The 21,921-nt window shown below is 49.0% G+C and overlaps 1 protein-coding gene across 3 annotated transcripts in view; it reads right to left on the bottom strand.

The window, feature by feature from the left end:
• Window positions 1-21,921, bottom strand: part of ANKRD27 (ankyrin repeat domain 27) — a 1,511,294-nt gene that overhangs the window by 76,293 nt on the left and 1,413,080 nt on the right. For all 3 annotated transcript variants that reach the window (XM_069635449.1, XM_069635447.1, XM_069635448.1), the window contains one exon: window positions 18,975-19,062. In XM_069635449.1, coding sequence (XP_069491550.1) covers window positions 18,975-19,062 — 88 coding nt within the window. The remainder of the gene's footprint in view (window positions 1-18,974; window positions 19,063-21,921) is intronic.

Raw genomic sequence — 21,921 nt, 5'->3', positions numbered from 1 at the left:
AGGATGAAGGGGTCCGTGAAATTCTGGCACCAGAAATATGCATGGAGAGCAAGCCTTCTCCCCCACTGGAGACACGTGGACCCGGAGGGGCGTGTCATGCCTTCTTTCCATCTGAGGCTGTTGCGGAGGAGGGGGACTGGAAAAAGCCCTTAACCCCCTTTTTGTTGTTTGCGCCGATGTTGGGACAGCGAACTGTCAGGCTGCCTGGACCTCCGCTCTTGGAAGCCGCGGAACCCTCTGTATGTACGCCCCTTCTCAGAGCGCTGCTGTGACTGGATGTACGGTTTGGGCATGGTCTTTGTAAGAATGGATAAAGACTTGGCCGTTAGAGAGCTTTTATCCAGCTCCTCGTCCGTTGTGGCGTGGAAGAGGTCACCCCATTCGAACGGAAGATCTAGTATGCGTTCCTGGACATCCGGGTTGAATTTCATAGCACAGAGCCAGGCCGTTCTTCTCATGTCCGTGGCAATACAGATGGCACGGCCAGAGGTGTCAATGTGGGCCACGGAGGACTCCATGATGTCCTGCGCCACGATCTTGACCTCCGCCAATCCCGCCTGGGAGGAAATCCGCAATTTACCTCCAGAGCCTCTGGTTAACGGCAGCCAGCATGGCATCTGCATTGGCTTGACGCAGGTGCAAGGACGCGTTGGAATACAGCTTCTTCCCATACGCCTCCAAGATCTTCTCCTCCGTGCCTAGCAGCGCTGCAGAGGAGGAGGCTGAGGACGACTGAGGCTTGGAGTACAGTGATGCTGCAGCGATCAATGAGGAGTGTGGCTGAGGATGGGCCGATAGCAATAGTGTAACCCCATCCATCTGCCTGTACTTGGCGTCCAGGCGTTTATTCACCGGCTGGGCTAAGTGGGGCTTGAGCCAACCCTTCTTGGCCAAGGCAACTACGTCCTTCTGCATTGGGATGCGCATTCTGGCAACAGGACATAGCGTGAGCACTTCTGCGATACCCCCTCTGCTGGTTGCTCTACCTCGGGTTGAGGAAGGCCCATGTACTCTGCCAGCTCTGCCAGACGTTGGTGGAAGGCTTTGGCTGAAGATGGCGTGTCGGGGTCCTCCTCCTCATCTGTGTCCACCTGCGGATCCGGGGGGTCTGGCAACAGAGGGGGGGGGGGAGATGCTAAGAGCTGAGGGCTGCGGTACAGGGACCTGAGCCGGAGGCTGCAGCGGAGGCTAGTGCGGAACCGCCTGCACAATTGGGGGGGCCGGAGTGGGCTGCTGAAGCTGAGGTGCCGGCGGGACAATTGGAGGGAGCAAGTCCCTGATGGCGTCCCCGAGGATGACCCCCATCTGTGCAGATTTCATGAGCCCAAGGAACTTTTCAAAGAACCTGTCCTCTGGTTTGGTGGTAGGCGATATTGATAGGGTAACGGGCGGCTGCTGGAGCGGTTGCGTGCCCTGCCCATATAGATGCAGCCGGAATCTGCCTTGCGCAAAGGAAGGATAAACTGTGGGCCACATACCTGGTTGGATCATGGGGCCTACCCTGTTCCTCAGGCCGAGGCCTGGTAGGCATTTCGCCTTCGGCGGATCTGCCGGTAAAACTGCGTAAAAGCGCCCCCTCAGACATGATGCTGGTACTAGGGCATAGCCCCTCGGGTGAAGACCAGGTAAAAGAACCTTCTGGTCCCTCAGCACCGTCACCGGGAGGCTCTACTGACCCCCTCGGCCTGTCGGCCGGTAGCTGATTCAGCCTCAGTACTTGTGCTGGTATCAGGACCTGAGCGGCCCCTCCCGCGCGGTCGAGTCCTTGGGAAGGAGTCTCCCTTGCGGGGTGCACTGGAAAAGAGCGGCCCTACTTTTGGCCTGGATCGATGATAGACAAAGTCCTTTAGGTCCTTTGGAGGCAATCTCTGGAAGAGCTCCCTCCACCTGGCTAGTCTGTTCTTCAGAGACCTCAAGTAAAGCGGTTTGCACGTGGTACAAGCTGGCCAGCTGTGGTCAGGGCCAAGGCACCATAGACAGAGGGTGTGGGGGTCTTTAGTCGGAAGAGCCTGTCGCAGGATGGACACCCGCTGAACCCTGTAGAAGTCGACATTCACCGGGGAGGAGCGCGAGGCCTGAGCACCGAGTACCTGAATGATAGAAAGACAAAAAGGACAAAGAGAAGTATCCTTGCGTGGAATTACATGGCCGAAGCCAAACCCAGGAGCACTGGGAATTCGGCCCGTTCCTATCGATGCGGAAAAGGGGAATGAGGTGTGGCACCAGAGGGCAAAGCCAGTGAAGCGCATGCTCCCAGGGCTGCACCCCTGCGCGCCTCTACATTTAAACAGGAAGAAGGTTTTTTTCTGGTGAAAAAGGTTCTGTCTCCTGTCCCTTGGAAGAGACGCCGATGCAGTATGGAGGAAAGGGGACGGGACGTACGAGTAGGCCCTTTTACTTTGTATTGATTTGCCACAATCTTATCGATTTACGAAGAAAATGGCTTCGGACCATTTTCTTTTTTAATGAAGTTGTTGGTTATATTGATTGATTATTTATTATGCGTTTTTACACAAGTGTTTCAAAACGCATCCATGCACTGGACGGGAAAACATAGGTAAAATAAGACAAACGATCTTACTAGGCACGGTACATTCAGATCATGCAGGTGAACAGAACATGAAGTGCGTGGGGGGTGGGAAGGGCAGTAGGGACTAAGTGCGCCCAGTCCCGTCAGAACATGGGTTAAGTGCAGAGAGATACCACTTCTCATGGGTCGTAACCGAAGTGCAGAAGTGCTGCCGCAAGTGCAAGGCCCAGGGGCAAGTGCATGAGACTGGCAAGGAAAGCTTGGGACCTGTGAGGCTCTGAAGGTACACCAGGCAGCCAGTCAGTGAGACTGCAGAAGTAGAGGAGAGAGAGAGCGAGAGAGTAGAAAGAGCTGGTTAGCAGGGGAGAGGGTGAGAGAAGGAGGCGAAGAGGAAAGTCTTGAGTTTACAGAACTTAAGGAGATCTGCTAAAGACAGAGATGGCTCAGGGAGGCTGTTCCAGAGGGAGGCACCTGCAGTGGATAAAGATATCCCCCCTTAAGTTTCTGCTTGGAGAAGCGGCTCACTAGCAGAGTTGGAGGAAGACTAGCGGTGGGCTTGCAAAGGAGAGTATTTAGGAAGGAGAGCGTTGTAGATAGAGTGGCCCCAGGCCCCAGAAAGCCTTGTGGATAATGCAAAGCGTCTTGAACTTAATCCTTGCAGCTACGGGGAGCCAGTGAAAGGATTTTTAGGGCCACAGAGAGGGAGTCCCTGGGCTTGAGGCCAAGGATAAGTCTTGCGGTTCTGTTCTGGATGAAGGGGAAGGTGAGAAACGGTAGAATACCTCTGAGAAGGTGCAGTGGTAGTGGGATTTTTTAGAGATGTCTGTGATGTGAGACAAGAAGGAGAGAGTGGAGTATAAGATGACCCTGATACTCAGATTTTTTGCCTCATTGGTAGGTGGAGGCGCAGAGCCAAGGGAGGTCAGCCAGAGAGAAAGTGGGAAGATGGGAGCAGGGGTCCTGATGAGGACATTCTCTGTCTCACTGGCATTGAGGTAGAGCAGTTTGCAGCAGGTATGACTGAGGAAGAGGGTAGCCTGAAGGAGAGCTGCATGTCATCCGCGTAACACTGAAAGATGAAGTTGGGCATCATAAGGGCCAGGGGGGCCCATGCAGCTATTTAAACACCAGGGGGATAGGTTAGATCCCTGGGGGACACCACACGTAAAAAGAGTGATAGGGGAGAGGAGGGACCCCAATTCCACCTGTGATGGGCTGTCAGAGAGAAAGGAGGCTAGCCACGCCACGGCCCGATTGAGACGTGCGATCAGGGTGTTGTGGTTCACTGTATTGAATATAGAGGGGTCAGGTAGAATGAAGACCGAGGGAGAGTTAGAATCAAGATTTGAGAGCAGATCTTCACAGGTGTTCAGAAGAGCAGTTTCCGTGCTGCTGGCTGCTCTAAAGCCAGACTGGTGGTCATGGAACCAGCAGATTCAGTGTGGAGGGTGAGCTGAGAGAGTGTCAAGGAGTTCCCCCCCCTTCTCACCAGGGTCCGTTGTTTGCCGGTGTGTTCGATCGCTGCCTTCTTGCGAACGCTCCTGGTCTTGAACAGTGCTGCTCGAGTCTCGTCTGGTTTCAGGTTGCGTTTAGTTCCGGGAACGCGGAGTCCAGGAATCCGGGAGTCTGGGAAATGCTAGTAAGGCTCGGAATCAGGAAAGGGGAAAGGGTTAGGTGTGGGTAATAGCACTGGGACAAAGGAAACAATACCGCGAGCTGCCAACAAACGTCTGAGGCTACTTTGCAATGGCATTGCGCCTCGCGGAGCCGCGGAAGGCGTGGTCTATAAATAGATCACGCCGCGTTCAGCGCATGGAGTGAGCAAGGGCTTCAGCTCTGGACGGCCATGTTGGAAGTAGTACGGAATGTAAGCCCCGTTGAGACAAGGACCAGGAGGTCCAAAAGGGGCGTGATCTGAAGTTCATGACAGCATGCCTCCTCCGAAGGCCTTTTCCTCCAGGTTTGCCCGGGTGTATTAGGTGAAATCTTCTGAGCAACCGAGGATATTTGAAACAGGTTCCCAGGTCCTTTCGCTAGGAGGATATCCTTTGCACTCCACTAGGTATTGAAGATGGCCCTGCTTATACCCGGAGTCACAAATCCAGGGCACCTCATTTTCCAGTTGGTTGTCAACCAGTAGAGGAGGAGGTCTACTGGATTTTCAAGAGGATTGGATGTAGGGCTTCAATAGGGATGTGTAAAAAACTGGATGAATTCTTTTCCAGGAGTCAGGTAGCTTGATTCGATATGGGACAGGATTGATAATCTCCTTGATGGGAAATGGACCATAGTAGCGGGGAGCCAGCTTGTTTGGTCGCAAGTGTCGGGGGAGTAGTTTTGATGACAACCACACTCGGTCACCGACCGTATAGGAAGGACCTGGTCTTCTCTTGGAATCCGCATACCTCTTGGTCTGTAATCTGGCTTTCTCTAAGTGTTCTTTAGCCTCCCGGTGAATGTTGATAAGAGTTTTGATCCAGGAGTCAACAGTAGGTACTGGTGTAGGTTAAGGAACAACCGAGGGTAAAAACGATGGATGGAACCCCTGACTACAATAAAAAGGGCTGGTCTGTAGCGCTGAGTGTTCAGAGTCGTCGTAAGCGAATTCCGCAACGGGTATCAGGAGAGACCAGTCATCCTGGACCTTGGTGGCGAAACATCGGAGATATTGTTCCAGGGTCTGATTTGCACGTTCTGTGGCTCCGTTGGTTTGGGGATGATATCCTGAAGAGAGGGCACGTTGGATTCCTAAAATCTGACAGAGGTGGTTCCAGAATTGTGAAATGTATTGGGGACCCCGGTCAGATATGATCTTGGAAGGAAGCCCATGTAGTCGGAATATGTGTTCCAGAAATATTCCAGCTAGCTCTGAAGAGGAGGGTAGTTTCATCAGTGGCGTAAAATGGGCCACATGGGTGAACAAATCTATGGTGACCATGATGGTAGTATATCCTCGGGAAGGTGGTAACTCCACTATAAAGTCTGTAGCGATGATTTCCCATGGTTTAGTGGGTAGAGTGGGCTGCAGAAGAAGACCCGCCGGTCTTTTGTTATGTTTATTTTGGGCACAGATCATACAAGCCTGGATGTATTGCTGTACGTCAGACTTCATTTTAGGCCACCAGAACTGTCTCTGTATAAGACAGAGGGTGTTGGTGATACCTCGGTGCCCGGAATGGAGTGTGTCATGACAATGGTTTATTATTTTCTGCTGTAACTTCCAGGTAGGAATGAGCAGTGCATTGTCCTTGAATAAGTAGCCTTCCTTGGCTCTTAATTTCCACTGATTTCTTCTCGAAATGTCCTTCCATATTTCCGAGGATTGGGTTTGCGATCAGACTTCTTGCAGGAGATTAACTGCTTGGGCTACAAAGATCGTGGGAGAAAACATTTTAGGATATGCCTTATCTTCAGTGGTCACGTAGTCAGGACGGCGAGACAAGGCGTCAGCGATCAGGTTCTGTGATCCAGGGACATGAGTGATGTGGAACGGATACTGGCCAAAAAAGTAGGCCCAACGTGCCTGACGACTGTTCCTGCACTCCAGTGACTGTAGAATCTGAAGGTTTCGATGATCAGTACGGACTTGGACAGGATGTCTAGCTCCCAGAAGTAGGTGTCGCCATTCAGTGAAGGCTTGGCGAATGGCTAACAGTTCCTTTTCCAGGACGGAGTAGTGTGTTTCACTCAGAGTTAAGGTTCTTGAAAGATAAGCAACGGGGTGTTCCAAGTCGTCCTCCATTTTCTGCTTCAACACTGCTCCTATAGCGTAATTAGAGGCATCCATTTCCACTAAAAAGGGTCGACTTGTATCGGGTTGAGCCAAAATAGGAGCTTGTGTATACTCTGTCTTCAAACGCTGGAATGCAGTTTCTTGTAATGTTGACCAGATAAAAGGGGTATCCTTCTTTAGCAGGGCCACTATAGGTTGTACAATCTCGGAAAAGGTGGCTATGAACCTTCGGTAGAAATAGCTAGTCCTAGGAAGGATTGGACTTGTTTCACGGACATGGGAGTAGGCCATGCGAGAATGGCCTTTAGTTTTGAAGGATCCATGCCAATCCCCTCTGGACTAAGGATAAATCCCAGATAGTGCACAGAGGTAACGTGAAACAAAAAATGTTCAGGCTTGGCTAAGAGGTGGTGTTCCCGGAATCTTTGTAGAACTGCCTTTACATGTCCTTCATGCTTCAGAGGATCCTTAGAAAAAAATCAATATGTCATCCAGATAGACAATGACGAAGAGAAACAACATGTCAGAGAACACCCTATCCATAAAACGTTGGAATACTGCTGGGGCATTGGTGTAACGCTCACCTGATTCCCGCAGAGGCGCCGGTCTTGACTGGGTGAATGCCGTATCTTCAAAGGTGATGTGTAACACACGGTTGGCTCTTTGGGCTGGACCTCTGTGCACTGTATGTCTGACTCGAAGAGTAAGATGTCTGCAGATAGAAAATATGGGATTAATGAACTGGGGTTATTGGGTGCCTCTCTCCTCTTCCCTTTCTCTTCTCCTGTAGAACCCCAAAGGTTAACACCCTCACCTTAGGTAAGTGAACGCCGAGCTCTCCATCTGCCTCGGGGCAGGGTGCCGTAACCAGTTTCTTCACTGGATAAGGGTGCAGGCCTCTTGACCTCAGAGGACTGCTGTCCGTCGTTAACTGCACGAACGGTAAGTTCTGGGCACTTCAAATGTCTTAAAAGTCTTTTGTAATGATATCTCTTGTTCTGCAGGGTTCCGGGGATGGCGGGCTGATGAGAGTTGAGGATCGAACCCGCGTGAGGAATAGAAGCGCCTGGAAGCACGTAAGTAAGCGCTTGTAGCCTGCTTCACGATGCGCACTAACTGTCCCTTTTATCTTGCAGGTACAAGTTCGGAGCTTTAGAGAAGCTGAAGGGTGCTGGAATACCCACTGGATTCGGGTGGGAAGGAGTAATGGCAAGTGAGTAATAAAGTTGCCCAATGTCTTTAAACGCACCTTCTTTTGTCTTTCAGATGCGGGATGCAGCGCCGAAGGCCTCCGGAGCGTGCGAAGAGCTGGTAAGCTTTTGTCTTTCAGATGCCGGAATGCAGTGCGAAGACCTCCGGAGCATGCGAAGAGTAGGTAAGCCTTTGTCTTTCAGATGCCGGAATGCAGCGCGAGGCGTTGGTGACAGCCGATGGACCAGGTAAGAGATGCGCTGCCACTAAAGACCGTAGTGCTAACCTGTTCTTTCTTTGTCTTTACAGGTGCTGCTGAAGACTGGATTCCAGGATGGTAAGCCTTTGTTCCCTTAGGCCCAGGATCAGAAGCTGAAGACACGATGAGCGTTCTGCTGCAGAGAATGCAGAATAACGCAAAGCAAGATTCATCCATCGGGTGTGGTTTAAATAGCCTCCTGTAGTGCTTAGGTGTCTCCTTCCACAGCCACGCCTAAGAAAAGAGTTCCTGCTTTCCAGAAGAGTTCCAGTGTTCTGAACCTAGGGAGTGGCTCCTGCCCCACCCAACAGGAAAAGTAGTCCCAAACAGAAGAGGATCAGGGGTTCAACTGGCAGGTAAGTAAGCAGCATGGTCTGCTGCAGGTAAGTCCACCCAAGCATTATGAGCCCGGCGCTTCCAGCGCTGGGACTGGGCATCTTTATGAGCCCGGTGCCACTGGCGCCAGGACAGGGTCCAAAAGGTCCCAATTGGGACCGGCTGGCACTCGGAACCGGGGTTATGGGTCTGCTTCCAAGGGAGTCGGGCAAGTCCTGATCTTTTGGAAGCAGAGATCATGACAGCACCCCCCCTCAAGGCCCCTCCCAAACCGGGCTTCGCCAGGGGTTTGGGCTTGTTAGGAAATGTTCGATGAAATCTTTTGATTAGACGAGGCGCGTGGACATATTCTGCAGGTTCCCAGGATCTTTCTTGGGGACCGTAGCCTTTCCAGTCAATCAGGTAAAATAGTTTAGATTTGGAGATCTTGGAATCCAGGATGCTTTTGACTTCAACCTCGAGTTCTCCATCAACTAGAATAGGTTTTGGAGATGTAGTTAGTCGGGTTTGAGGTTGCACGGGTTTTAATAGAGAGACGTGGAAGACCGGATGTATCTTCATGTGAGGGGGCAAGTCCAACTTGACCGCTACTGGATTTACTATGGTAGTGATGGAATAGGGACCAAGGTATCTTGGGTTGAATGTGCGTGGTCCTTTTAGAGGTAGATATTTGGTGGATAACCAGACTTGATCTCCTACTTGATATTGGGGAGCTTCCTTCCGATGTTGGTCTGCTCCTTTCTTGTATTGTTCTTTAGCCCTTTGAAGGTGAGAAACGGCTTCCTTAAAGGCTTGGGTGATTGTAGAATGCAGGTGGTCTACTGCTGGTGTTCCAAGATATTGGAGTGGATCCAACTCCGAGGTTTGAGGGTGACTACCGTATAAAAGAAAAAACGGGGTCTTCCCAGTTCCCGAGTGGACAGAGTTATTGTAGGCATATTCGGCTATCCAAAGGATATCTTTCCAAGTTTTTTCAGTTTGTTGTAGCATGCAGCGCAAATACTGTTCGAGAGTTTGATTGGTCCTCTCGGTTTGTCCGTCGGTTTGAGGGTGGTGGCTGGTCGAAAGTCTCACATCAATTTGAGCCGACCGACAGCAACTTCGCCAAAAATGAGAAATAAATTGACTACCTTGATCCGAAATTAGAACTGAAGGAAAACCGTGCAGTCGGACGATGTTTTCGAGAAATTCTCGGGCCAGAGTTGCTGCTGCTGGTAAGCCTTTGAGACGAATGAAATGCGCCATCTTGGAGAATAGGTCCACGATTACTAGGATCGTATTGTATCCGGAGCATGGAGGTAGATCGGTGATGAAGTCCATAGAAAGCGTATGCCAAGGGCGAGGCGGGATGTCAATAGGGCGTAAGAGGCCGGCTGGTTTTTCCTTTTGACTCTTGTTTTGGGCGCATACTACACAGGACATTATAAAGTCTCTGATATCTTTTTTCCAAGACGGCCACCAGAAGTAGCGCTTGATCTTTTCCGAGGTCTTGGTCATACGGGATGTCCTTCCATTAAAGAATCGTGATAACAAGAGATTACCTTTTTCTGTAAATCTGTGCTGGGCAGGTATAACCGTTCTTGGAAATATAATAGGTTGTCCTTCACCGTAAAGTCCTTTCCCTGCAGATGCCAATTCTGTATGTCTGCTGGAGTTACCAGTAGCCTGGCTTTATCCTTAACTTCCTCTATGGATTGTGTTTCGATTACACCTAGAATTCATTGTTCGGGAATGATAGGTACAGGTTTAGGATTGATCAAATGTTCTTCCACTCCCATCCGAGAAAGGGCATCAGCATTACCGTTTTTTGTACCAGATCGATAGGTAATTATGAAGTCAAACTCGGCAAAGAATAGTGCCCAACGGAGTTGCCTAGAGGATTGAGCTTTTGCTGTTTTCAAATATTGCAGGTTTCGGTGATCTGTAATCACAGTAATGGTGTGTCGGGCACCCAGAAGATAATGCCGCCAAGCCTTAAAGGCGGATTTGATAGCTAGAAGTTCCTTATCAGTAATAGTGTAATTGATTTCAGGAGGCGAGAATTTGCGGGACCAAAATGCCACGGGATGCAACTGATTCGTTACTGGGTCCTTTTGTGATAGAACTGCCCCCATGGCAAGGCTTGAAGCATCAGTTTCAACGATGTAGGGGAGTTCTGGGCGAGGATGTTTTAAGATCGGTGCAGAGATAAATCTAGTCTTCAAATTCTGGAAAGCTTGTTCCGCCTCGGTAGACCATTCAAAACGTTTGTTTTTCTTTAACAAGGCGGTGATGGGCTGGACTATTCGAGAGAATTCGGGGATAAACCTGCGGTAAAAGTTAGCGAAGCCTAACATGCTTTGAACACCTTTTACGGAGGATGGCGATGGCCATTTGAGAATTGCATCAACCTTCTTTGAATCCATACGCACTCCGCTAGGTGATAATATGAATCCCAAGAATTCAACTTCAGTCACGTTGAAAACACATTTTTCCAACTTAGCGAAAAGTTTGTGTTGACGCAATCTCTTGAGGACCATTTTCACGTGTTTCCGATGTTCAGTTTCCGATGAAGAATAAACGAGGATGTCGTCAATGTAAACAACAACACACACATCTATGAGCTCTCTGAGGACATCGTTCATAAAATATTGAAAGGCGGCCGGGGCATTGCAAAGTCCGAAGGGCATGACCTGATATTCAAATAGCCCATACTTGGTGCGGAAGGCCGTCTTCCATTCATCGCCCTCTTTTACTCGTACCAAGTGGTAGGCTCCTCTAAGATCCAACTTTGTATATATGCATGCTTTTCTGACTTGGTCCAGGAGTTCAGGGATCAAAGGTAACGGATATCTATTCTTAACGGTGATCTGGTTCAGGGCGCGATAATCTATACAAGTTCTAAGGTCCCCTTCTTTTTTTGGAACGAAGAACAAAGCTGAGGAAGCAGGGGACTTGGAAGGACGAATAAACCCATTCGCTAGGTATTGATCCTGGTATTGTCGGAGGTGAAGATTCTCAGGCTCGGTGAGGGCATAAATTCTACTACAAGGAGGAGTAGATCCAGGTATCAGGTCTATCTGGCAGTCATAAGACCTATGAGGAGGTAGAGAGTTAGCCTGATCCTTCCGGAAAACATCTTGGAATTCTAGGTATTCGGGAGGTAACTGGGGAGTCCCCGAAGAAATTGCTGCCAGTGCAACACCAGGTGGAGGGTGACAAGTAGAGACACATTCTGGAAACTGAACCGTTCTTGCTCGCCAATCGATCTGAGGATTGTGTTTCTCTAACCAAGGTATTCCTAGAATAATCTGGAACTGAGGGGCCTTGATCACATCGAACACGATCTTCTCATGGTGTCCATCTTGACTTACTAGCGTCACTTCTTGAGTGGTTTGCGTTACTGGTCAGGAGGCTATCTCCGTACCATCCACCGTAGTAATGACGTCCTTTACAGCCTTGGGACAAAGAGTTAGATTCATCCTCAAAACCATTTCTTGATCCACATAATTGCCGATGGCACCGCTGTCGACGTAAGCTTCAATCGCATGTAATCGATCCGGATGATCTGGTTTTAACGCTCGGCAAGAGGACCTCAATTCTTGTCGGGCGAGGTTGTTTCCCCGCTCAGAGTTTGTGACCTTGGTAACTGCAGCTCCTACTGCCTTCTTGGCTGGTTTCACCGGACAGTCTCGAAGAAAGTTTCCGCAATAGAGGCATAATTGCAACTGTTTTCTCCTTTCCCGCTCCTTTTGTGTTAGTGGTCCTTTCAGGCCCCCTATTTGCATGGGTTCCCCGGAGTCTACTCCTTTGGAAGGAGTTGGTGGTTTGGAAAATACTCGAGCATCAAACTTGAAACGATCGGCCTTCCTGTTCTGCAGTCTGTGATCTATTTGAACGACTAAGTCTATATTGTCCGAACAGTCTTGCGGGGGATTCACTATTTGGGCTAACACATCTTTGAGCTCTCCACGTAGACCTCTATAAAACAGCGTAATCCTTTTGTCCTCAGGCCATTGAGTTTCCACTATCAGTCTGTTGAAAGACGCAATATAAGCCAAAAGGTCTTGATTACCCTGTCGCAACGAAAGAAGTTCATTGTCCAAGGCCTGCCCCTGTGAATGTCTTGCGAACAGTTTTTCCATACTGAGCTGAAAAGCTTGAAAATCATGGAGAACCGGATCATCTTGATTAACTAGAGGGATCGACCAGTCTGCCGCATTGCCACGAAGGTACGAAAGCACGAAAGCTACTTTAGCTTGATCAGTTGGAAAGGCTGCTGGCCGGCATAAGAAATGCAACCGGCACTGATTAATAAATACTGCAAACCTCTTTGGGTCCCCAGAAAATCATTCGGGCGGAGCCAGATGTACATTCCCAGGTAGGTTGATCTGCACTGGATTCATAGAGGATGTTGAAGGAAGATTTGCCTTTGATGCGGGTAACGGGGTCTGTCCGGCTTGTGACTGTAGCAATTGTCTAGCGAGATCGTCTGTTCGCTCCTTGGAAATAATCAGTTCCCTTCTTAGAGCGTTCGTTTCCTGACGGGCTGCATGCACTTCTGCTCTTAGTTCCCCAAGTAACTGGGCTAGCTGGTCGGTATCCGAGGTTTCCATAGCGCCTGGGCGGGAGTTTTGCGGTAGGCTTTGCGTTCTGTAACGCTCACCTGATTCCCCCAGAGGCGCCGGTCTTGACTGGGCGAATACCGTGTCTTCAAAGGTGATGTGTAACACACGGTTGGCTCTTTGGGCTGGACCTCTGTGCACTGTATGTCTGACTCGAAGAGTAAGATGTCTGCAGATAGAAAATATGGGATTAATGAACTGGGTTATTGGGTGTCGCTCTCTTCTTCCCTTTCTCTTCTCCTGTAGAACCCCAAAGGTTAACGCTCTCACCTTAGGTAAGTGAACGCCGTGCTCTCCATCTGCCTCGGGGCAGGGTGCCGTAACCAGTTTCTTCACTGGATAAGGGTGCAGGCCTCTTGACTTCAGAGGACTGCTGTCCGTCGTTTACTGCACGAACGGTAAATTCCGAGCATTTCAAATGTTTTTAAAAGTCTTTTGTAATGATGTCTCTTGTTTTGCAGGGTTCCGGCGATGGCGGATGACGGGCCGAAGTGAGTTGAGGATGGAACCCGTGTGAGGAATAGAAGCGCCTGGAAGCACGTAAGTAAGCGCTTGTACAAGTTCGGAGCTGCTGGAGGGTGCCGGAATACCCACTGGGTTCGGCGTGGGAAGGAGTAATGGCACGTGAGTATTAAAGTTACCCAATGTCTTTAAACGCACCTTCTTTTGTCTTTCAGATGCGGGATGCAGCGCCGAAGGCCTCCGGAGCGTGCGAAGAGTTGGTAAGCTTTTGTCTTTCAGATGCCGGAATGCAGTGCGAAGACCTCCGGAGCACGCGAAGAGTAGGTAAGCCTTTGTCTTTCAGATGCCGGAATGCAGCGCGAGGCGTTGGTGACAGCCAATGGACCAGGTAAGAGATGCGCTGTCACTGAAGACCGTAGTGCTAACCTGTTCTTTCTTGTCTTTATAGGTGTTGCTGAAGACTGGATTCAGGATGGTAAGCCTTTTTCCCTTAGGCCCAGGATCAGATGCAGAAGACACGATGAGCGTTCTGCTGCAGAGGATGCAGAATAACGCAAAGCAAGATTCATCCATCGGGTGTGGTTTAAATAGCCTCCTGTAGTGCTTAGGTGTCTCCTTCCACAGCCTCGCCTAGAAGAAAAAGAGTTCCTGCTTTCCAGAAGAGTTCCAGTGTTCTGAACCTAGGGAGTGGCTCCTGCCCCACCCAACAGGAAAAGTAGTCCCAAACAGAAGAGGATCAGAGGCTCAACTGGCAGGTAAGTAAGCAGCATGGTCTGCTGCAGGTAAGTCCACCCAAGCATTATGAGCCTGGCGCTTCCAGCGCTGGGACTGGGCATATTTATGAGCCTGGTGCCACTGGCGCCAGGACAGGGTCCAAAAGGTCCCAATTGGGACTGATTGGCACTCAGAACCTGGGTTATGGGTCTGTTTCCAAGGGAGTTGGGTAAGTCCTGACCTTTTGGAAGCAGAGATCATGACAGTTCAAGGATGGAATTGATGTGGAGCAAACATCTCTCTCCCGAATCTCTGCTCCATTTAAGATCGGGAGCTGGCGTTTCCCGAACGCCGAGGAGGTGCCAGAGCACATTCCCTGACCAAATGTTTGTCTGAAGCACAATACATACACAAACCCGTATGAATCCTTCTCAACCTTTCTTGAGGTGATATGGGTCCACGAAAGGCCTGCATGGGTTCTGGGGCTTGGCTGGGGTTTGCATCCGTTCTAACTGTGCTCTCAAAGGATGTCTTGGGTGGGTTTCCCCTGGATTTCTTCTTTTCAGCCTTCCTTTCCTGGATGCGAAAGTCTATTTGCATGGCAAGGTCCATTAGTGCTTGGAATGAATTTACTCGAGCCACCCTGGCCAGTTCATCCTTGATCTCATCGTTCAGGCCTCTCCTGAACAGGGTAAAACTAGCCTCAGAGGACCAGTCTGCTTCCTTAGCCAATTGTTTAAATCTGGTCACATAAGTGAGCATATCTTGGGAGCCCTGTTGAAAATCCAGCAAACGTTCTTGGGCAGTATAGACCTGCTCTGGACGGTCAAACATGCTTTTAAGGGCCTGTATGAACCCATCATAGTCATCTAGGAGGGCATCGCCGGAGTTAAAGGGTGTTGCCCAAGTTAAGGCGTTGCCGGAAAGGTGGGATATGATGAAACCCACCTTAGCCCTAGGAGTTGAGAAATAATAAGGGCTAAAAGGTAAAGTGGACCAGGCAGGAATCCAGGAATCTGCAAAGTGTTTTTGCCGAACCATCATACTTGTCAACAATACCGCCCAACAGGACACCCTCCTTTGTGGCAGAATCCTGGGATAAGACCAATTGTTTGAGCGCAGCGTTTTCCGCCTTAAGACTTTGGACCTCGGTTGATAATTCTTGCATGCGTCGCATCAGGTCCTGCACGGCGGCTTCCATCTCGTTTTTAGGTTCGATAGGGTGGCATCTCAAACTGTCAAGGAGTCCCCCCCCCTTCTCACCTGGGTCCGTTGTTTGCCAGTGTCTTCGATCGCTGCCTCCTTGCGAACGCTCCTTGTCTTGAACAGTGCTGCTCGAGTCTCGTCTGGTTCCAGGTTGCGTTTAGTTCCGGGAACGCGGAGTCCAGGAATCCGGGAGTCTGGGAAATGCTAGTAAGGCTCGGAATCAGGAAGGGGGAAAGGGTCAGGAGTGGGTAATAGCACTGGGACAAAGGAAACAATACCGCGAGCTGCGAACACAAGTCTGAGGCTACTTTGCAATAGCATTGAGACATGCGGAGCCGCGGAAGGCGTGGTCTATAAATAGATCATGCCGCGTTCCGCGCATGGAGCGAGCAAGGGCTTCAGCTCTGGACGGCCATGTTGGAAGTAGTACGGAATGTAAGCCCTGCTGAGACAAGGACCAGGAGGTCCAAAAAGGGGCGTGATCTGAAGTTCATTACAGATAGTCAACTTGACAAACATGTCATGGATGGAATTAGGGTTTTTATGGATCATAAGGATGGACCTTATATTTAGGATGTTTGTCAATTTGTTTTTAAAAGATATGCAAGGGTGTTCTGAGGGATTGTTATTTTATTATATTGTTGATGGGGATAGATTTTAACATATTGTTTTAATTATTAATGGTTGTTATCAAACAAAATTATCTATCGATCATTGTTATTGGGGAGGTAGGCCTTTGTCGAATGTTGTTTTGTTAAGTTGGCTTTGTACCTCTCCTTTTACTCAGAAGAATTTACTCAGAAGAACTATCAATGAGTGGAGTCCCTTCCTCTACCTTTGCCAGTCCAACTGCACTTTGCCTTCATTGTTTCCCTCTTGATAGTCTCAAGCATATATAGTAGAATAATAATTTGGGCATTGATAGTAGAATAATTACTTGGAGTTCTTTTCTTTGGTCAAATAAACCACAGGCCTGCTCTGGCATTGTACCAGAGATGGTAGAATGATATTGGGTACAGAAGTTCACGGTCGCCCTCTTTTTTCCCCTAGACTGCTCTATGAATAAGTGAAATGTGCATCTTTGCTAGTACTTTCCTGGACAGTGGAGTCCGTTTTGGAGCTTTTGGAATGCTCCAACACGGAGCCGTAGTGTGTATTCATTCATGAGAAGCTGGTAAACTGCTCCAGTCTTTTTGCACTCTGTGGTTGAGTTTGTGCATTGGTGTGAAAGGTTTCTCCTTCTTATCAATAAGTCGGAGGTTTGCTGAATTTCTGTGATACTATAAATTGGGGTGACAAGGAATGAAGAGACTAAGTGGTGCCATAGTGTTTGCTATATACTTATTAAATGAAAAAACAAACCTATCTATCCCTAATTCTAAGGGGATTTCCCTACCTAAACTAATGAAACTCGAGTCCTCGTCAGTCCGTGTGAGTCAAAACAAAAAGGAACCATCCGGGTCACAAAGGTTCCTATTCTATCCCTGTCACTACAACAACAAAAACGTAAAGTCCAGTTTCTGTTTGTAATCAAGGAGAATGACTCCCTTCACCTGGATGCAAGGTGTCCAAACAGCTCTCAGGGTGTTCAAAGCAACAGTTGCATCCACGTTCTGGATTCAATGAAACCAAACAGAAAATCAATTAAACACAAAGTTCTCGAGGGACTAGAAGAATGACTCCCTTCTCCTTGCTGGTTCCCCAATGTCTTTCACAGATTTGTAGCTCCCTTAAGGAGGTTTTCACAATCTCTGGGTTTTTCACGTCTCCTGATCCAGCCCCACTGGGACAATGAAGCTGATCCTGGAGTCCCTCTTGACACTCCAGCAACACACATTTGTGGAATTGAACTGGGAACTGTATCACAAAATGGTTTACTGTTTTCTCTATTTCTTTACGGCTTCACAGTCTCGAAGGATTCTCAATTCTCCTGGCTTTCCATCGAGAAGAAAATTACGACAATAGGTTTTCTTCTTATCTTGGGGATGGCAAAGTTACAGTCAGTTAAGGTCATAAACTGAAAAGACAGAACTCATGGTAGGATCTGGTACTGACCAATCAGAAATGTGTAATAGACTAATGACAGAGAATGATTGCGGTTTGGCTCAATGATTCTGCTGTTTGCCCAGGAGGACTCCTGTGTTTCTATCAACAATTGACCTCCTGATAATTCTGTTCTTGTCAATGATGCTCCAGAAGACCTGTTCACGAGAAGGTAACCCCTTCAATACGCTTGAAGTGGCATCTGTTTTCCGGAGCCGTACTAACAGACTTTAAACCCAACTGCCAAGGTGAGGGTTAGCTTGGTTACTCTGCTTCTCTTAATCTTTGTGCGTGTTCAGCTAACAGTGCTTTACACCCTCTTGATATTATTGATGTCCTCCGACGCCCTCTTAAGTTTCCCTTGGCCCTCTCCCAGATTTTTTAATGATATTTCCTGTTACCTGGTACTTGGTGTCGGGAGTCATCACAGGTTCAGTCTGGCTTTTCGTGATGGTCAATTGCCTTTTTCCACTCGTCGGGGCTCGCTTCCTGGTTCTTGTACAGCTGGCTGTCAGAAAGCGGACCAGGGACTCGACCTTCCTTCCCTGTAGAGAACGTCAAGCCACCACCTCTCTGGATTCTGTTAAGGTATATGTAGGTGGCTGTGCGAACGAAGAGGGTTATCGGTTTCAGCGCAGTTGTTGGACCATCCGGTTAACCCACTGCAGGTCATGCCACCACGACCCAATCTCTGTTCATTCGTAGGGCCGATTCTCGGCTGACTGGTATGATGTTTTCCAAGCGTCTTACGGACAATATACTTCTCAAGATGTCCTTGTGCACTCCCTTGAAACACACCCTCCTTGTCTCTAGCCCTAACTTCTCCAACCTGCCTTAGGGTTTTCTCTCGCCATTGATCTCTCTCTGGTTCTCGATTTCGTCCTCCGCCTCGACAGCTCTCTCTGTCTGGTTTTCCCTCTTTGGTTCCGGTACTCTCTCCAGTACTCTCCTTCCTTCATTTGTTTCTGACTCTCTTAAATAGTAGGGTGCGCCCTGACGCAACATCTATTCCATTGATTACAGCTGTTCTGGTGTTTTCCCGGTCGCTTGCATCGTTCGAGTGCTTCTTCATCAGTACCTAAAACATCAGGATGGTTCGATATTTCACAACAACACATGGTTTTGGATGGGAGTTTAAACCCACAAAGTTCAGGTACTATCGTCAGCCTACCGAATGGGGTTTAAAAGGGCTGTGCCTCCCAATTGTGTCCTTATCCCCAGGAGAGCAGTCTCTCTCCATGAGATCCTGCCACATGTTACTACCCCCAAGGGGACAATTGGTTAGCGGCCTCACCTCCCTAGCCTCATGCGAGGAGTTCTCCCCTGTTGAGAAGTGACGCCATCTGAAGGATTGTCACATGGTGCTAGCCAAATTTATTTTTATGTGTTGTCTTTCTTGCTTGGATTGGACCACAAGTAGTCCATTTTTGTGGCATAACACTAATCTTTATTACACTGATTCTCTCACTTATTTTTTGCAGTCCTTACGCCACTCCCTGCTTTCTGGACAGTTAGTCTTCAACCTGTGTGTGTTGTGCTAGAGTCACAAGAGGGATTGTGGGTGAGGTTGCTTTGATGCTTCCCAATCTCTGCCAAACCCAAATGCGCCAGTGGAAGGGAGATGATTAAGATGTGCTTATTTTATTTGGATTACTTTTTTTAGCTTGGATAGCAGTGTGGCTGTCTTGAGAGGTGGGCTCAACTTATAAAAGGACTGGAAAAGGAAGGGAGAATCAGAGTAATGATGTTTAATGGTAACATATGGAGCCCATACATTAAATGGATTTGATGGTTTTTCAGCTGTCACTGTAAAATAAACATCTTAATTGTTAATTAACATGCTGCCAGTACATAAACCAACATAAGAAAAATACACACACAGCTAATATTACTCACTTGTGATACTGGCTAATGGACTGGACAAGATGAGGGTGTTTCCTGTGAAGTTCATCAGCTGCCATTTTCTGCTTTGTGCTAGAGGTTGCTTTAACAACAAAACAAACATTACCATATTTAATAGCAGTGCAAATAAAGTACTTCTTTATCACAAATTGTCCTTTCGTTAATGGTTTAAATGTCTGTGCCACTGGTATACATTGTCCTGAAGTGCCCTGAAATACAATGGTGGTTGTTCACAATGTGCAAAAGAATAACAAATCAAATTTGGATGTGGAAAAGAAGAACAAAATGGGAAGGTAGGGGGTGGGATTAAAAAGTTAATGAATAGCTGCCTAGGTGAAATTCATTTCAGAACCCCATAATTATGGAACAACATTAATATGGACAATCCTTGTATGCTCTACTTTTCATGGACAGTAGCTGTACTTCTCAGGCGGCCTACTAAACGTTTTAATTTGAGAGTAGCTACACTTCCCAAAAAGGGACAGATGCTGTTAATGTGACGAGAAGGAACACGTTACTTACCTGTAACTATTGTTCTCCAGCATGGGTCTGGCATGGATTCACATGCTCATGATTATTCCCCGTCGTCTGGTTGGGAATCCTCACTCTAAAACTGTATTTCTCCTCTAAACCAATCATAGTCCTCCAGGTCATACTGGTCCCATCCAATGACAGTTCTCTCTCTAAGCCCCGTCTCAGGCAGCCATCTTCATATTTGGTAAGCACGTAAAGTGGCAGTATGACCAAAAGAGTGACAGAGGGGCCGGAGGGAGGGTACACATGTGAATCCATACCATAGACATGCTGGAGAACAATAGTTACAGGTAAGTAACTTGTTCCTTCTCTAGCATGGGGTCTGGCATGGATTCACATGCTCATGCATAATGAATACACAGAAGTGACCTTACACAACCAAGGCTCAACAGAAGTAATCAACATTTACCCCTGGAACAGACTCACCTCAGGCAAACAGGTTGCGTAGCACTCCCTGGCAGACTCTGGAATCCCTCTAAAGGTATGGGTGGACATCCATGTCACAGCCCTGCAGATGCCGAGCAGGGGCACACCAGAAAGGAACGCCATTGTTGCAGCGATCACTCTGGTGTAGTGGGCTCTCGAATGGCCCGGCGGAGGCCAGTTAGCCAGGTGATGACAGTGCATGATGCAGCCGGAGAGCCACCGTGAAATGGAAGCCTTGGACAAGGCCTTCCCATGGTTCACAGGACCCAAGTTCCCCCAAAAATGGAAAAGTCTTCCGAAAACTCTTTGTGCGCGTTTTACCTAAACTTCAAGGCACGAGCAGTGTCCAGCAAATGCAAGGCCCTCTCCGCCGGCGACAAAGGTTTCGGGAAGGAAACGGGCAACACAAATGGCTCGTTGATTTGAAATTCCAACTGAACCTTCGGCGTGAAAGAGGGGTGTGTGGCTGCTTGCAGGAAAGGGCCTGGATTTCACCCACACATCTGGCTAAGGTGATCGCCACAAGGACAGCTGTTTTCCATGAGAAAAACTTGAGTGGGGCTTAATGCATAGGTTTGAAAGGAGCCCCCATGAGTCTGGTCAGGACCACGTTGAACTCCACTGCCGGGGCTGGATCCTTCACCGGCGGGAAAGATCGGAAAAGCCCCTTGAGGAACTCCTTGACGAGTATGTGGGACCACAGCAAGGATCTTCCCGGGGATCTGGTGTAGCGTGAGATGGCTGCCAGGTGTACCTTGATGGATGCGTGAGCCAGTCCAGCTTTTGCCAAGGACAGCAAGTATGCAGCCGTGACCCTCAGAGGGGTAAACTTCTGCGACCGGCAACACGTAGCAAAACGCTTACACTTATGGCCGTAGCACTTTAGAGTCAACAACGCCCTGGTTTTGGCGAGGACTTCCCTGCAGTCCGCTGGCAACTCATAACCTCCAACACCTAAGGCAGCAGGAGCCATGTCCTCAGGCTCAGCGATCCTGGGTCGTGATGAAGGATTGCGCCTCCCTCTCTGGTAAGCAAATCCGGAAGTACCAGCAACTTCACTGGAGGCAACACTGGCAGGCTGAGTAGGAGAACGCTTCCGCCAAGCTCCTCGATTGGTGGAATCTGCTGGCAAACTTCTGGCATTTGGAGTTCGTCGCCGTGGCAAAAAGATCGATCGGGGGTTTGCCCCATGTGACGAATAGGCGGTGCCCCTGATCCTGACAGAATTCCAACTTGTGGCAGGAGCGCAGTTCCCTGCCGAGGGAGTCTGCAATGGTGTTCTTGATACCTGCCAGGTGGAGAGGGACGAGGAACATCCCCTGTCCAAAGGCCCAGTTCCACAAGTCCTGAGCTTCCTTGGAGAGTGCTGGGGATTGATTGCCCCCTTGCTTCCTGATATAGAACATTGTGGTGGTGGTGGTGTCAGTGTAGATCCTCACCACCTTGCCCTTCAGTCAGTAGGAAAGAATTGAGGGCCCAGAACACTGCCTGTAGCTACAGGGACATTGATGTGCAGATCCTTCGCCTCTGGAAGCCACAGACCTCTGGCATGCAGACGTCCAGTATGAGCCCCCCAACCTTCCAGCGAGGCATCCGTGGTGACTGTCTCCTGGTACGGCAGGGTTTGAAAGCAAGTCCCCTGGGCGAGTAGGGAGCGCACACCGCACCACTCTATCACCTGCCGGAACTCCTCGTTCAGAGGATTCTTATCTGCAAAACTCCCAGATACCTGTATCCAACGTGCATCCAAGAAATCCTGTAGGGGTCGCATCCACAACCTGCAGAGACAGACGAGGTAGATGCAGGACGACATCATGCCCAGCAATGATTTGATGGGCCGCACAGTGGCTTTCGTTGCCGACAGTTGGTTGCACCTTCCCTTGAATGGCCGCTAGCCTTTCCTCCTAAGGCGATGCCAGGCAAGTCACTGTGTTGAGTCTGGCACTGAGGAACAGCGTGTTCTGCAATGGCGTCAAGCAGT

This window comes from Ambystoma mexicanum, chromosome 1q, assembly GCF_040938575.1.
Source record: "Ambystoma mexicanum isolate Mex_15411 chromosome 1q, UKY_AmexF1_1, whole genome shotgun sequence".
In the NCBI taxonomy this organism is placed as follows: domain Eukaryota; kingdom Metazoa; phylum Chordata; class Amphibia; order Caudata; family Ambystomatidae; genus Ambystoma; species Ambystoma mexicanum.
The sequence above is the reverse complement of the archived record's forward strand: the minus strand, read 5'-3'. Positions and strand labels throughout refer to the sequence as shown.